The sequence below is a fragment of the Bos indicus x Bos taurus genome, chromosome 19 (assembly GCF_003369695.1).
Source record: "Bos indicus x Bos taurus breed Angus x Brahman F1 hybrid chromosome 19, Bos_hybrid_MaternalHap_v2.0, whole genome shotgun sequence".
NCBI classification, from domain to species: domain Eukaryota; kingdom Metazoa; phylum Chordata; class Mammalia; order Artiodactyla; family Bovidae; genus Bos; species Bos indicus x Bos taurus.
The window spans coordinates 44,717,579-44,732,499 of NC_040094.1; the positions used below are offsets into that span (position 1 = coordinate 44,717,579).

Sequence of the window (14,921 nt, forward strand, 5' to 3'; positions counted from 1 at the left end):
ACATGAATATAATCATCACAGAACCTATAACTAGATCAGGAGGGTGAATTTTTAAATGATGATCATTAGAAAAAGCAAACATAAAAGCTAAGCATGAAAGTATAAAAGAAAATCAACTATGATAAGAAGGACAAAAAAGACCATTTCTTCATAATATAAGACATTTATTTTGGTTACAGTTTTAGTGTTTTAACACTAATTTGTGATATGACAGACATTAAACTTATTTTTTTTAAAACCAGTTTAATACCTTTCCCTTTTCTGTCCAGAAAATTGATGCTTTCACAGTCAAATTACCCTAAAAGCTGACAGCAGGTAAGTTAAGCTTCCAACCAATCTATTCTCTCAACCGGAGATGGCCTCCCTTTCCAATCAGGATAAAATCTTGACTTGAAAGGACCATCGTTGTCAGCTCTTCAGTGATTCTTGATGCCGGTTTTATGACAGAAAATTTCCTACGAGAAAAGCTAACATCTTCATATTTTAAGATCAGTGCTTATTTCGATTAAAACATTAGCATCTTAACATTGTGACACAAAAGGCACCAACATTTGCCCAAGCATCCATCACCATGAGTGGAACACAGCGCCACCTGCTGGTCATCATATTGTTACACACCCTATAATTTCCAGGTGGCGGTCCAAGTCAATGGGGATTCTCGTAACAACGTAATGGTGTCAGAGCCAAAAGGGACCTTAGAGGTCTTCAAGTTTAGTCCCCTTGCTTGAAAGATGGTGATTTCTGCTCTCCAGCTAACCTGGAGTGGCAGGGAAACAGACAAGCCAGTGGAAGATGTACTGCTTCAGAACTGAGAAGAAAACCATTTGGTGCTCTCATTTGGTCTAGATGGGGCTCTCCCAGTCAAAGAAAGAGACCAGGTCAGAGGAGGGGATAGAGGCACCCTGAGTTCCTATTCCATCACTTTCCGGTGGCAGAGGGGGAAGCTGTCCAGATGAGCATGTGTTGGCTCTTACACAACAGAAGTTGATTTTGTTTTTACTCAAAGTAGGAGCCACATTTCGTGAAGGAAATATAGGGTTTCTGGGACTAAAGACTGAAGAAATCCCAAGTTATTAGCAGAAAAGTAGCCCCAAAGTGATGGCAGTAATTCTCCCCATGGCCTTTTCTCCAACATGTCCCCACACAAAGAGGCTTTTCAAGAGGTCCTGTCAGCAGACCTAAGTAGCTGAGGCTGTCTCGTGTGAGGACCACCGCCTGGGCATGGGAGAGGGACCCCAGCCCCAGCTCTCGAGCCTCTTCCGGAAGTGGAGCAGAAAGCTCTGACTTAGGGATGCTACGTGTTTCCGAGAAGAGCCACACATCCTAACCCAACTGGGGACCCACACTTCTTATTTTTCCTGTAGCAGGCCCCCCTCCCCTCCCCCGGCACTATGGCTTGACCTGTTGTCCTCTGGCTACAAAGCTAATTGGCCTCGTGCACAGGGGCTGGGTCAACAGCATGCACAGAGCACTGAGACCTTCCCGAGGGCTCATTTCTTGAGGAGGAGTGTAGTAGGAGAGGAAGAATTCAGCTTCAGAGAGCAGTCAACCTGAAGTTTCACCTCAGCTCTGCCTTTGAGCTGGGAAGCCCTGAGCACCCCACCCCTAATCACTCTGAACCCCAGTTCCTTTTCTTAAAGGTACCAATACATGAATGAGCCCAACACCAAGTTAATAAGGTTATTGTGAGGATCAAGTTAGATGAAGTGGAAGAGTTATCTGGCCTCTGTGAGGGACACAGTGGGGGAAAAGGCCGTTTCACTTGGGTGGGTCTATGGGAGCAGCCTGGTATCTGAAAAAGACAGATTCTAGTCTGTTCAGGGCTGCTACGGTCACAGAGCAAAGGGGACATCCAGGCTGGGCGGTGCTGCTTCTGTCAAGATAGAGATCATTACCCCTGGGTGTTAAGCCCCAAGGCATACCTGCCTCTCCTCTACCTAGCTGGAAGCTTCTGGTCAATTCTTGAAAAGGCACATTTCCCACCTCCACATGGTCAGAACCACTGCCTGAATTGAAACTTAAAACTGAATTTTAAATATTCAACAAAAGTCCCTGATATTTCATTTCAGGTAGGACTCCTTTGCAAATCCTTGCAAGGGATCCTACCACCAAGTCAGGCTTCTGGGAGCTTGATAGACCCACCAGAACAATGCCTTGCATATATTTGGTGCTCAAGAAAAGAAAAAAAAAAAGTTTAATTCCACAAACTTTTATCAAACATCTATGTGCTAAGTGCCAGGGGGCAGAGCTGAGGACCACCTCTCTGCCATTAGGGAACCTGAAGACGACGGCACTGCGTTGCTTGCCCTGATGACAATTATGCCGAGTGCTAACAAGACTGTGTTCAAAACAAAACTCCTCTATTCTGACAAATGTGTACACACGTGTGAGTGTGAGTGTTCATGGCTTCCAACATCATCCTAAAAAGTCCTTGCAAAGGCTGTTTCTTTTTGTTTCTTTGCTTTACCATCAATAAAGGCGCCATTTGAACCTTCCGTCATGTTTCCTTTCTGCCTGGCTGAATCATTTTTGCTCCCAAGGCTCCAGAACCTTTTCTGGCAGCAGAGAGCTGTAAGAACTACCTGTGAGTGGGCAGGGTGTGAGCCTGGGCCGTTCAACCCCCCGTTTGTCCAGCCACTGGCTATGTTGCTCTCTCACGCACACGCGGCACACGTGCTATAATTGGCCAATTTCCTCCTCCTGTTCTTGGAATAGCAACTGAGACAAAAAGCAGTGAGCACGAGTGGCTTGGGCCCGCCAACACTATAATTTAGGACAAAACCCTTGTAATTCTCCAAATGGTGGGGTTTTTAAATAGGCTGGACTTCAACACCCTGTTTTCTAAAAAAGAAAAATAAAACCCTGCCTAAGGAACTACTCTTCTAACGGACCAAGGGACTGAGAGCCAAGGCGGATTCTGAACTCAAGCCTTCTAAGGAGTCACATTTTTCAAACTATTGATCTAGGAGAGTCCTTCAAGAAGGGGGATGTGTCTGCCCACACAAGGGCCTCTTTGTTTCGATATCGTTAATCCTAAGGAAATCGTCAAATGCAGTTACTTGATGAGCATTTCCACCCACGGATAACTGACCCCAGCCAGCTTCAGACCTCATGACATGTCTCTGTGAGCAGGGCGTGGACGGCTGTGAGGATTCAGGGGAGACAGACACAGTGGGGGGAGAGGGGCCCACATTTGCATAGTTCCTTTACAGAGCCCCATTCAGGAAAGGGCTCAGGGGTGGGGGCTCGGAATAGGGGGCGGGGGAGGTCAGGAGGGCCCCCGTGAGCATCTCAGGCCTTGCACTTCCACAGACCTCTTGCCCTGGGTCGTCCAGGAGAAGCACACCTGTCACAGGCCTTCCCCCTCTGGGCCCCCACCTCAGGGTGAGGACGTCATAAACTGCAGGTGAAGGACACGCCAGGGAGCAGGACGCCCTCCTCAGCAAACTTCTTTATATGCTCCCCAGGGTAAAAGTGGCCCAGGGCCGTGCTGGGACAGACGTGTGGGCAAGTGCCTGGTGATGCTGGGAGCAGGGTACACTGTGTTTCCTAAACATGGCAGCCTGTGACATCACAACCAGGGACCCCCACCCCCGTCTGACCTCTAGAGAAGAGGCAGTGGGGGCGCCCTAGAGTTTCAATTTTCCCTCCTTGACGAGTCTGTCATTGAGCTGGCAGAGCTGGGCCAGGAAACCGTCGTTGGGGCCGATCTCACGGTTCTGCCTGACGATGCTCAGGGCGGACTTGACATCCATTTTCTGACGCATCATGAGGTACGCGATGACGAGGGTCGGGGAGCGGCTGTAACCCTCACGGCAGTGGACCAGCACTCGGCCTGTGAGAGACGGGGACGTGATGAGCTGGGGCTGGCCCGCCACGCCTCAACTCCAGTCCAAACTCTTCCCAGGACATGCACATGCAACTTACACTGCCAGGCCATCCTGGGCCCACCAGAATGGCTAAGATGGCAAAGATGAATATAAAACACACAAAGCACTGTCAGGGATGTGGAGCATAGCTAGGACTTTGATCTGTGGCTGGGGAAAGTGAAAAAGAGTGACAGTCGCTCAGTCATGTCCAACTCTTTGTGACCCCATGGACTATTCAGTTCACGGAATTCTCCAGGCCAGAATACTGGAGTGGGTAATCATTCCCTTCTCCAGGGGATCTTCCCAACCCAGGGATCGAACCCAGGTCTCCCACATTGCAGGCAGATTCTTTACCAGCTGAGCCACCAAGGAGGACCAAGAATACTGCAGCCTATCCCTTCTCCAACAGATCTTCTCGACCCAGGAATTGAACCAGGGTCTCCTGCATTGCAGGTGGATTCTTTACCAGCTGAGCTACTGTGGTTAGGGGAGGGGATGTACCAGCCCAAGAATATTGCAGTGGGTAGTCTATCCCTTCTCCAACAGATCTTCTCGACCCAGGAATTGAACCAGGGTCTCCTGCATTGCAGGTGGATTCTTTACCAGCTGAGCTACCATGTTTGGGGAGGGGATCATGGCTTCAGGAAACCATGTGGTGGGATCTACTCAAGCTGACCATGTGCATCCCCCAGGGCCTGGCAATTCCATCCCAGACCCACACCAGATAGGACTGCATACACATGTCTGCTAAAAGAATCCCAGCAGGACATCATAGGCAGCACTAGTCACAACAGCCCCAAACTGGAAACTCCCAAAGGCTGGTCAACAGAAGAGTAGATAAATACTAAGTCTGAACAGTCTACAACTTCCCAGATACAAACTGGATGAAACACACAAACAGGATGTGTAGGATCCCACAGAGTAGAAGTGTCAGGGGAATTTACTGGTGGTCCAATGGTTAGGACACGGGACTTCTACTACAGGGGGCACAGGTTCAATCCCTGGTTAGAGGACTAGATCACATATGCGGCGAGGTGTGGCCAAGACAAAACTGAAAAAAAAAAAAAAGGCCAGCAAAACTGAGCTATGCGTTTAGAAGTTTGGATAGTGGTGTGGAGGTGGGAGATGAAACACTGGGAGGAACATGTGGGGCTTCTGGGGTGCTGATCAGGTTTAGTTTCTTGATCTGGGGGCTGATAGTGAAGGACAGGGAAGTCTGGCATGCTGTCCATGGGGTCGCAAAGAGTCAGACACAACTTAGCAACCAAACAACAAAACACGGGTGGTGTGCAGTGCATTGATCTACACACTGCGATCTGGTACTAACCTACATGAATTTTCTATTTCAAGCAAAAGCAAAATATGAAAACCACCCAAATGTCCATCAACAGGTAAATGGATAAACAAACTATGGGACATCCATCCAACAGAACACTACTCAGCATTACAAAGGCATTCCTGCCACGTGCAACAGGATGGAAGAAACAAAAGAATTATGCTGAGTGAAAGAGGCCAGACCGAAAAAGCATACATACTGTGCAACTCCATTTACACGAAACTCTACAAAATGTACACTAATGTCTAGTGATAGAAAGCAGATCAGTGGTTACTTGGGAGTGGAGGAGAGAGAGGAGTGGAAGGGAGAGGTCACAAAGGGAGGTGAAGGAAATCCGTGGGGTGATGGATAAACTCACCATCTTGGGTGTAGTTATGGCTTCACAGATGTATACATATGTCAAAACTTACCAAACTCTGTGTAGTTTAGGGAACGTCAATTAATGCCTCAACAAAACCATTTCAAAATAAAAGGACCATGAATGTCAAACACAAACACAGAGAATCAAACAATGTATGTACATGTTGTTCAGCTGTGTTCCACTCTTTGCGACCCCAAGGACTGCAGCCTGCCAGGCTCCTCTGTCCATGGAATTCCCCAGGCAAGAATAGTAGAGTGAGTTGCCATGCCCTCCTCCAGGGGATCTTCCTGAACCAGGGATCAAATGTAGGAGACCCAATGTACACTGCAGACAGCTTCTTTACGGTATGAGCCACCAGGGAAATTACTAGATCCGCCCCCTCCCCCTGACTTTGACATCATCTCCTTGTTCCCCTTCTCCCTGCAATCCAGCCAGCCAGCCCCTTGGCCTGCGAAAAGTGAAAGTATTAGTTGCTCAGGCCTGTCTGACTCTTTGTGACCCCACGGACTGGAGCCTGCCTGCAACACCTCTTTTCATAGGTGTTTGCTCCAGTGTCCTAGGAAGGTCTTTCCTGCCCACCTTCTAAAGAGCCACAGTCCCACTCTCTATACCCCATCATCCCCTTGCTCCGTGCTTTAGTCATCCCCATTTCCTGGGGGCCACACATCTTTTTCACTTATGTCTACTGTCATCTTCCCCCAAAATGTAAGCTCCTCGAGGGCAGGGATGCCTGTCTGTTTTGCTCCCTGTTGTATCCCCAGCATTGGATGAAGGAAGGAAGGGATGGTCAGGAGAGGCCAGAGCATCATCAACAAGGTTCCCCCAATCTTTTATTAAAGTGGGAAGGCCCCTTGAGCAAGAAGCCTTGGCTTCTCTTATCCCTACTCTCTCCTCACACAGAGTGCTCAGTTCAGGTCTTCATCATCTCTCACCTCTGCCCCTTCACCTCCAAACTGAGCTTTCCCTCCACCCTCACCCTCCACCAACCTACACAACAGCTGGAGGGATCTTTTTCCAATATAAATGGGACCTGTCACCATTAGTTGGGTAGGCTACCACCAAAGCGTTACTTACCAGGCTAACTGCCCGAGGCCCCGACACCTTCCCAGGCTATTTTTCACCTCTGTGCCTTCACTCATACTGTTCCTCCTACCTGGAACACCCTCTCCCTCCTCAACCTGGCAAACTCCTATTCATCCTTAAGACCCCAGCTCAACTATTTCCTTTGTCAGCATAAGGATGGAGAATCCCAATCCTTGAAGTCATGGGAATCTGGGTTTAAATTTTAACTTGCTGGTTGTGATGGTTAAATGTGTCAACTTGGCTTGTCTATGACACCCAATTGCTTGGTCAAACACTAGTCTACAAGAGATTTTGTAGATGTAATGAACACCTCCCATCAGTTGACTTTAAGTAAAAGAGATCACCCTTGATAAGGTGGGTGGACCTCATCCAATCGGCTAAAGATCTTAAGAGCAAAAAATTGAGGTTTCCTGGAGAAGAAAGAATTCTGTCTGCAAAGCCCTGCCTCAGTTTCCAGTCTGCCCGACAGATTTCAGATTTGCCAGCCCCATGATCACATGAGCCAATCCCCTAAAATAAACAATATATGTGTATTTTATTGGTTCTGTTTTCCTGGAGAACCTGGACCAATACCCTGGTTATCACCCTATGACCCACCTAAGAATACTGTGCCTCACTTTCCTCATCTGAGCTAATATACCCATGGCCCAAGATGGCTGAAGATTCAGGGAAGAGATATATAAAAGCCTCAGACTAGCACCTGGCAGACATGAACATTCAATAAATAAATATGAGCCAACACTACGAGTCTTCTGCTGGCATGTGGTGCATCCTCTTCTGTAGCAGTCCAGCTCTGTGTTTCTGTTGGTCACACACAGACCAACCCTCCTCTGCCAGAGTGTGAGTTCCTTAAGGGCAAGGACTATAGGGTATTGATTCTGGATACCCTACAATTCCCAGCATACATTAAGTGTTCAATAAATATTTGCTGATCAGCTGAGTGAATGATTCCCCACCAACACCTCTGCATGGGCATTACTGTGAAGGAAACTTGCTGACCCAGAGTCAAACAGTCTGTTCTATTCCCATGACCCTAGCCCCAAAACATAACCTTATTTTTCCCAATGCTCTCAGGGTAGAAGTGGGGAGTTCTCCACTTCCCTGCCCAGTCACTCTCTGGCCAATGGACCCAAAGTATTCAGAGTAGGGCTTTCCCTGTTCCCATCCTGGCAATGGGACCCTCTGCAGAGCAGCTGCCTCATTATCTAGAACCTGGAACATACTCAGCATGCACAGAACTCATAGAGCCAATAAGCAAGGGGAGAGGTCAAAGTCCATCCTTACAGGCCTCGCCCATACACTACCTCCTCCAGGAAGTCTCCCTTGATCTTCCCAGCTGGAAATGACTGCTTCCTTCTCTGAGGGTCCCTGGCCAATTCCCCCACCCCAAAGTGATGGGCCCCCAGCTCCCTTGAGCCCTGCACAGTGTTGGAGGCCAGTGTATTTCTGTTGGCTCACTTGACCAATCAATCCTATAAGTATTTCCACTGGGCATTAGAACCCATGGAATTTTTTCCTGTCACTGGTTCAGTATTCCAGTGTACCTGCTACATGCCCAATCTATGTCAGGTGCTAGGGAGACAGGCAATGGACACAGTGGATTCAGACCGCGGGCAGGCTTCATGGATGAATGGACACTACGTCTAGGGCTCAAGCATGAGGCAGGGTCTGCCAGAGGATGGGTCAGGAAGATGCAGAGAGATCCCTCCAGACAAATGACCCAACCCACATGGGCTAAGGCAGGAGGTCACCCAGTTGCATGGAAAGAGGAAACTGTCAGGGAGCTCTAAGTTCCTTGAATGAATGACCAATGGATATACAGGAAGAGCAAAATCCATCCCCTTCACTGGGTCCCTCATTCTTGTCTACAGCGGAGCTCAGTATAGCTGGAGAGGAGGCATGTGATGTGTACGAGGCTGGGGAGGACCACAGAGGGCCTGATGATAAAGACTGCAGATATCCCAGGCAATCAAACCTCCCTCCTGGGCCCCAGTTGTGTGATAACCAGCGGCTAGTAAATTGTCCGCTGGAAATCATTGCTGTGGGGAGGCTGCTGGGACAAGCAGCATCAGGGCAGCAGAGACAGGCTAGAATCAGGGGGACAGGGCTGATCATGCCTCAGTGGGAGTCGCTCCCCCTCGCCAGGTTTGGGTGAGGAAGAAGAAAGGGGCTGGAGGAAGTGGCAGGAAGGTAAAGGCAGTTGCTGACAGAATCAAGCTAAAAGCAGAAAGGGCAAGCGGCCCAGCCTGCTCAGCTGCTGTCTGCCCTCTGGCCTTCTAGGATTTCTCTCTGGCATGCCTCACCTGACAGCCAGCATTCCAGCAGTTCTGCTTCGGTCCTGCCTTATATTTTGGACCTGCAGGAAGCATTTAAAAACTGGGCCAAAGTTTCCTGACTCCCAGCCTAAGCCAATCGGGGCTGCCCCCCTCCCCTAGCCAGGTAATGCATGTGACCCAGCTCTCACCAGTGAGGTGAGGGGGACTCCACTGGGTGGTTTCTATGGGCTGTTTTATTTGTTCTTAAGAAAAGAGAAGGGGCATCCCTGGTGGCCCAGTGGCTAGGACTCTGTGCTCCCAAAGCACAGGGTTCAGGTTCCATCCCTGGTCAGGGAACAAGATCCCACATGTTGCAACTAAAGACCCCACATAGAAGACTGAAGATCCTACATGCTGCAACTATGACCCGGCGAAGACAAATAAGGTACTAAATATTTAAAAAAAAAAAAGAAGAAGAACAGAGAGAAACATGAGGAAGAGATGGTGGCCTCATCCATCACTGCACTTTATCCTGTTGGGAGGTGGTAACCAGATCTACCACAGGCGTCTTCGGACCATCAGGGGAGTCCCCAACACTGAGGGTGGCAGAAAAGTCCTGAAGCCACCAGAGAGCTACTGCATCAACCAGCCCTGGAGCTGGTCACCTCGGGATTTCTTATCACAGAAAATAATAAATTTTCACTATTGCAGCTATCTGAATAGGGGAGCAGGGCTGGCAATCAACCCTCAGCCCAAGTCAATGCAAACACAAGGGTGCCGAGGCCTTGTGTCACGTGTGGTCACTTAACAGGCAGCCAGGTGAGCAGAGAGAGACCCAAAGCTCTCAGCCTTTCACACAAGAGCCAGAAAACATCAGGTTTTCCAAGAAAAGGCCTGTCATGTGCTTGTTTTCTAAAAAAAGTCAAGTTCAACCTGCCTCCCAGTAAAGCAACCCTACTCCAATAAAAATTGATTTTAAAAAAAGCTGCCTCCCACCGTTTCCTGGGTGGCAGGTCCCTTACCGTTCTTCTGAGCCAGAGCCTGGTCGATGAAGTCTGCCGCCTTTTCAAAGTAGGCGCTGAGGTTGAACTCCTGTGTGTCATTGGCCTTGATGCCCAGGTAGGTGATACCGGAGTCCTTGTAGAAGTTGGCATTGGTGTTGACGTGCATGAAGGACCTGCCCTCAGCCGCATTCAGGACATGGGTGATGCCCAGCTTCTGCAGCTTGGGGATGTCTTGAGCCACAGACCTGGACAGGAAACAGCAACAGGGGAGGATCAACTGACTACCTGGCAGCCCTCAGGGGAGGAAGATGGAGAAGACCCTAAGCCTCTTGGCTCAGAAAGGAACCTTCCGTGCTCTGGCCCCTGCTGGCTTCTCCAGCCTCAGCTTATGACCCTCTGCCCTCACTCCAGCCAGCTCCAACTACCTGCCACAAATAGCCTGCGTGCTTTCATGCCCACACTATTCCCGCTACCTGGAATGTCCTTCTCCACCTTCTTCATAAAGGTGCACCCTCTCATATCTCACCTCCCTTGGCAGCATTTCCTGATCTCCCCTTCATCCAGCATTGTGCTCTCGATCCTGTGGGTGGTGATATCACCAAGAGGCTAAAAATGGAGCCAGACTCCAGACAGCCCTGTCACTTACTAAGCTTGAACAAGTCACTTAACCTTTCCATGCCTCAGTTTCCCTATCTGTAAAATGAGGATGATAACAGTATCTACTCCTGGGGCTGTTGTTAGTGTTAAATGAGCTGTTCTATAGACAGAGCCTGACACCGTGATCAGGGCCACTATCCTAATGCTTGATTGTGCTTATTTGTTTAGACGTCCAGGCTATGAGCTCCTTGATGGAGGAACCATGTCTGCTTCATGTCCGTATGCCCTGCATGTGCTCTAGTACCTGGCACACACAGTAGGTACTGAAGGAGTATGTGGTGAATCAGTGAAGAATGAAATCAGCACAGCCCAGCAGCCTTCTTCCTTGGATTATAGAGTGCAGCAGCCCCCTTCCATCCCCTAGAGGGACCTTCCTGCCATAGTCCACTAGCCACGTCTCTGAAGCTATCCTGGGTGAGTAAGCACTTGGGGAGCCAGTAGAGGTTACAAAACATTCAATCTGAATAGTCAAAGGGCTGCTTTATTTCATCTCACAACAACGTCCCAATTCAAACAGCAGTTTACACTTTACACAAGGCCTTCTCCTGCGTGATCTTGTTTGCCTGTCACATCAGCCCTGGGAGGAAGGAAGGACAGAGCTTCAACTCTGGCCCGACAGGACAGACGAAGGACATGCATATGCTCTCAAGGGCTGCTGCATGGCAGGGCTGGGAGGAGGCCTCTTTTCTCCCGACACAAGGCCTGCTCTATCTTCCCCCTCACTCTGCTTCTCATGCCCACATCAACCACAAATCTCACGAGGCAGAAAACGGGGCTCCTCCAGGTTTCACTCTGCCCTGTGAGCCCTGATCAGGGGCCCTGATTTTGTTAAAGCACTTCTGACTGCAAGCGGTAGGGGAGAAATAGGTACTCAGTCAATCTTCCCTGTGGAGCACTCCCCATGCCCCTGTCTGTGTCAAGGTCAGATTTGCTTAAAGGCAAGGGATGTGTTTTCTACAGTGGCCATTGGCACGTGCCACCCTTGACCACCACCAGATGTTCACATCTTTGGTTTCCACCTTGGCAGTAGTGACAGCTGACTGAGCCAAACTGCCCAAGACAGCAGGGTTTCCAAGAGTGCCAAGGCCCCTTGCTGCCTGGGTGGATGGAAAGGGGCTTGTTCTCAGAACTTGGCAATTACTGAGGACTCTGGTACCCTTCGTTAGCTATCAGGACACTGCACACAACTGTAAAGTTGCTCATTAAAAAGGATCTAAAATAACTAACTTTGAAGAGTCACTGCCATTCACCTTCCTTCTCAAATACTAAGTCAACATTCAACAACTTTACCATCACTACTGTGAATGATGGCTTGTCTGGTGGCTCAGACGGTAAAGAATCTGCTTGCAATGAGGGACACCCAGGTTTGATCCCTGGGTTGGGAAGATCCCCTGGGGAAGGGCATGGCTACCGACTCCAGCATTCTCACCTGTGAAATTACACAGACAGAGGAGGCTGGCGGGCTATAGTCCATAGGTGCACTGAGTCAGACACGACTGAGCAATTAACACACACACTGTGAATGAACTTTGTTCAGTGCCTGACACCAGTGATGCTCCATATGGTGAATGAGTGACAGATGGACGAGGTTGGCCCCCATGAAGCTGGGACCTGACTGCTAGACCCCCTAGTGCTGTGATGACCCCCATTTTTGCAGCAGTCCTTGGCAAAGTAAGCATCAGGTCCTAGTCCAAGACCTGGGATACAGACATGAACAAGATATTGACCCTAACCTCACAAGCCCTCACCTGCTCTGGGCCACCATTTATTCCTGTGAAAAAGGAGAAAACCGGGTTAGACTTGCGGTCTCTGGGCCCACGGAGGTTAGGGCCTCAGGGTCTCATGAAAATCCAACCCAACCTCCTGTGCCCTCCGGAGGCTACACAGGCATGGGAATCTATTTTTAACTTTTGGCTGAGATTTCAACACCTCTCAGAATGGCTATCACTAGTTCTCTCCTGCTACTGAGAAATTCTTACTAGTAGTTTGACTATGAGAAAATGAGAAAATCGATTTGGTAAGAACTCCTAAGTGTTAAATAATAAATGCATTTCCTGGTGGCGAAAAGGTCGGCAGCCTTTGCTAAGTGATGGCCCAGGTCCTCAGGGGGTTTATCATTGGGTCGTTCTAGAATTCTAGATAAATCAAACCCTAAGTGGAAGGTAGGGGGAGGAGCGAGGAAACCTGTCCCCAGATCTCTGAACCCCCAAGTTTGGGAAATGTCAATTCTCCGATCTAAGCCTGCCTCGCCGGGAAAATTCCACGCCCGAATTGTGACGTCAGCCCGTTGCCATGGCAGCGAAGACAGACATTCCGCGGTGACCTCACTGCAGAACCAGGCAGCTGTCACATGACGCGCGGGCCGGAGACCGGTCGGGCGACAGAGGGCCACCTGTTAAGTGAACCTGGTCGCCCCGACACCGCCCAAGGCCGAGCACCTAGAGGGTGGAGGCCCCGGGCCGGACACCGGCTGCCCGAGCGGCACCGGGTCTCCACCACCCAGGGAAGGGAAGGACAGAGCGGGGACGGGGCGGGGTCCAGCCCCTCCGCCCCATGCACGAAGGGTGGGCGGTGACTCCAGCCCCCGCCCAGCCCCGGCCCCGGCTTCCGGAGGAGCGACCCCGCCCCGGCTCCCCCCACCCGCTCCCGCCGACGCCCCCACCCCAGCCCTCGGGTGGGCGGGGCGCCCCGGGGAGGGGTCGGAGGGGCGTCTCGGGGCCCGGGAGAGGCGACTCACGCGTTGCCCACGTAGATCCTGGGGGTGACCTCGTTGCAGGGCTGGCTCGGGAGGCTGTAGCAGCCGCTGCCATCCGAGAGCAGGTCGTTGAGATCCTGCACGGAGAGCTCGAACGGGCCCGACATGGCGGCGGCAGGGCCCTGCACGCCCGGGCAGCCGCGAGCGAGGGGAGAGCGGCCGGGTCAGCTGGGCGGGGGCTCCGGAGCCGGGACCCGCCCCGTCCCGCCCTGGAGGCGGGCCCGCAAGGCGCGGGAAGCGGCGAAGCGCGGGCGTCCAGGCGCGCTCAGCTCCGGCAAGTATGCGCGCCGCTTGGTGCCCGGGGGACGCGGGGAAAGACTTCGGGGCCTGAGTCCGGGGCGGAAATGCTGCCACCCTGGAGTTTCGGAGAGTCCTCTTCCCGCCCCCCGCTGAAGCATGGACGTGCAGTAACTACACTGGACTAAATGCAGGGCGTAATAAAAGTTTTTCTTGACCGGGGGTACACCCAAGTGTCGCTTAATTTTCTCAGGATTACAGGGACACCCGGGTTCCGATTGTGAGCTCTGACTGCCTGTTGCGGACCAGCAGCGTTGTCTTCACCCGGGAGCTGGTCAGAAATGTAAAATCTCCCCCGCCCCCCCACCCCGCCCAGCTCAGACCTGCTAAATGAGGATGTGCATTTTACAAGCCCTTCTGGGGATCCCTACGAAGGTTAAAGGCTGAGAAGCCCAGCTCTAGGGCTCATTTCTTCCAGCCTTCAGTAAGAGTCGGCATCCTGCCTAAAGCTTGGGCTCTATGCAAGCAAGCATGGCATTCTGGTCCTGGGCAGTGACTTAACCTCTCTGAGCCTGTTTGTTGAAAAAAAATGGGGGTAATAAAAGCACCTAACTCCTAGGGCCTTTTGAAAGATTCAATATAACATTCCAGGAAAGCGCCCAGCTTTACATAGTGAGCACTAGGTAGGGGTTCTCCCTCTCCATCAGCAAACGTGTAGCGCACCCACTAGGGGCTACACCTCCTAGAGCAGCTGCCAGCCCACTACAAGCCACATGATGTCAGCAACTCATCATTTACTGAGGTCCGGTTACCAGCAAATGACCATTCTCCTCCACTGACATGAAATGGCAGATCTCCCCACCCTCCAAAGAGCAACTGTGGTGCTGGGAATTCAGGAAACCCACATCCCGAGCCCAGTTCTGCCACTAATTTTCTCTAGAGCAGTTTGGTTGTTGCTCTGGACTTCAGTTTCCTCACCTGCAAAATGACATTGAATCAAATTATCATTAAGGGTCTTGTATTGATATCTCCAACAGCTGTAGTCTCACACCTTCAGGGAAACCATTGCAGTGGAGACTAAACTTACAGCCCAAGGTGTATAACCAAGGCTGGTTTTCTCCAACCTCCCACCCCCACCCCATGCCTTCCCACCCCTTCCAGACAACACACTTTTTCCTGCTGCCCTTGGTGGCACCTGCATTCCAGATAGGTGGGAAATCTTCTGAGCCTCAGTCCTCATCTTGACTGGGACATAGGTTAACTTTCAAAAGAGAAGCCCAGGGACAACCAGGCATGCTCCACTGCTCCTCTTTCTTCCCCGGGGACCTGTCCCTGATGTCATAACTGAGTAACTATGACAACCC

At 50.8% G+C, this 14,921-nt stretch overlaps 1 protein-coding gene across 1 annotated transcript; it reads right to left on the reverse strand.

The window, feature by feature from the left end:
* Positions 1-143: 143 nt before the first annotated feature.
* On the reverse strand, positions 144-13,504 carry DUSP3 (dual specificity phosphatase 3). The gene is made up of 3 exons (XM_027517100.1): positions 13,303-13,504; positions 9,927-10,153; positions 144-3,835 (listed from the first exon to the last, which is right to left on the reverse strand). The coding sequence occupies exons 1-3, from the start codon at positions 13,425-13,427 to the stop codon at positions 3,630-3,632; spliced, it is 558 nt and encodes a 185-aa protein (XP_027372901.1). The 5' UTR covers positions 13,428-13,504; the 3' UTR covers positions 144-3,629.
* Between the last annotated feature and the right edge of the window lie 1,417 nt (positions 13,505-14,921).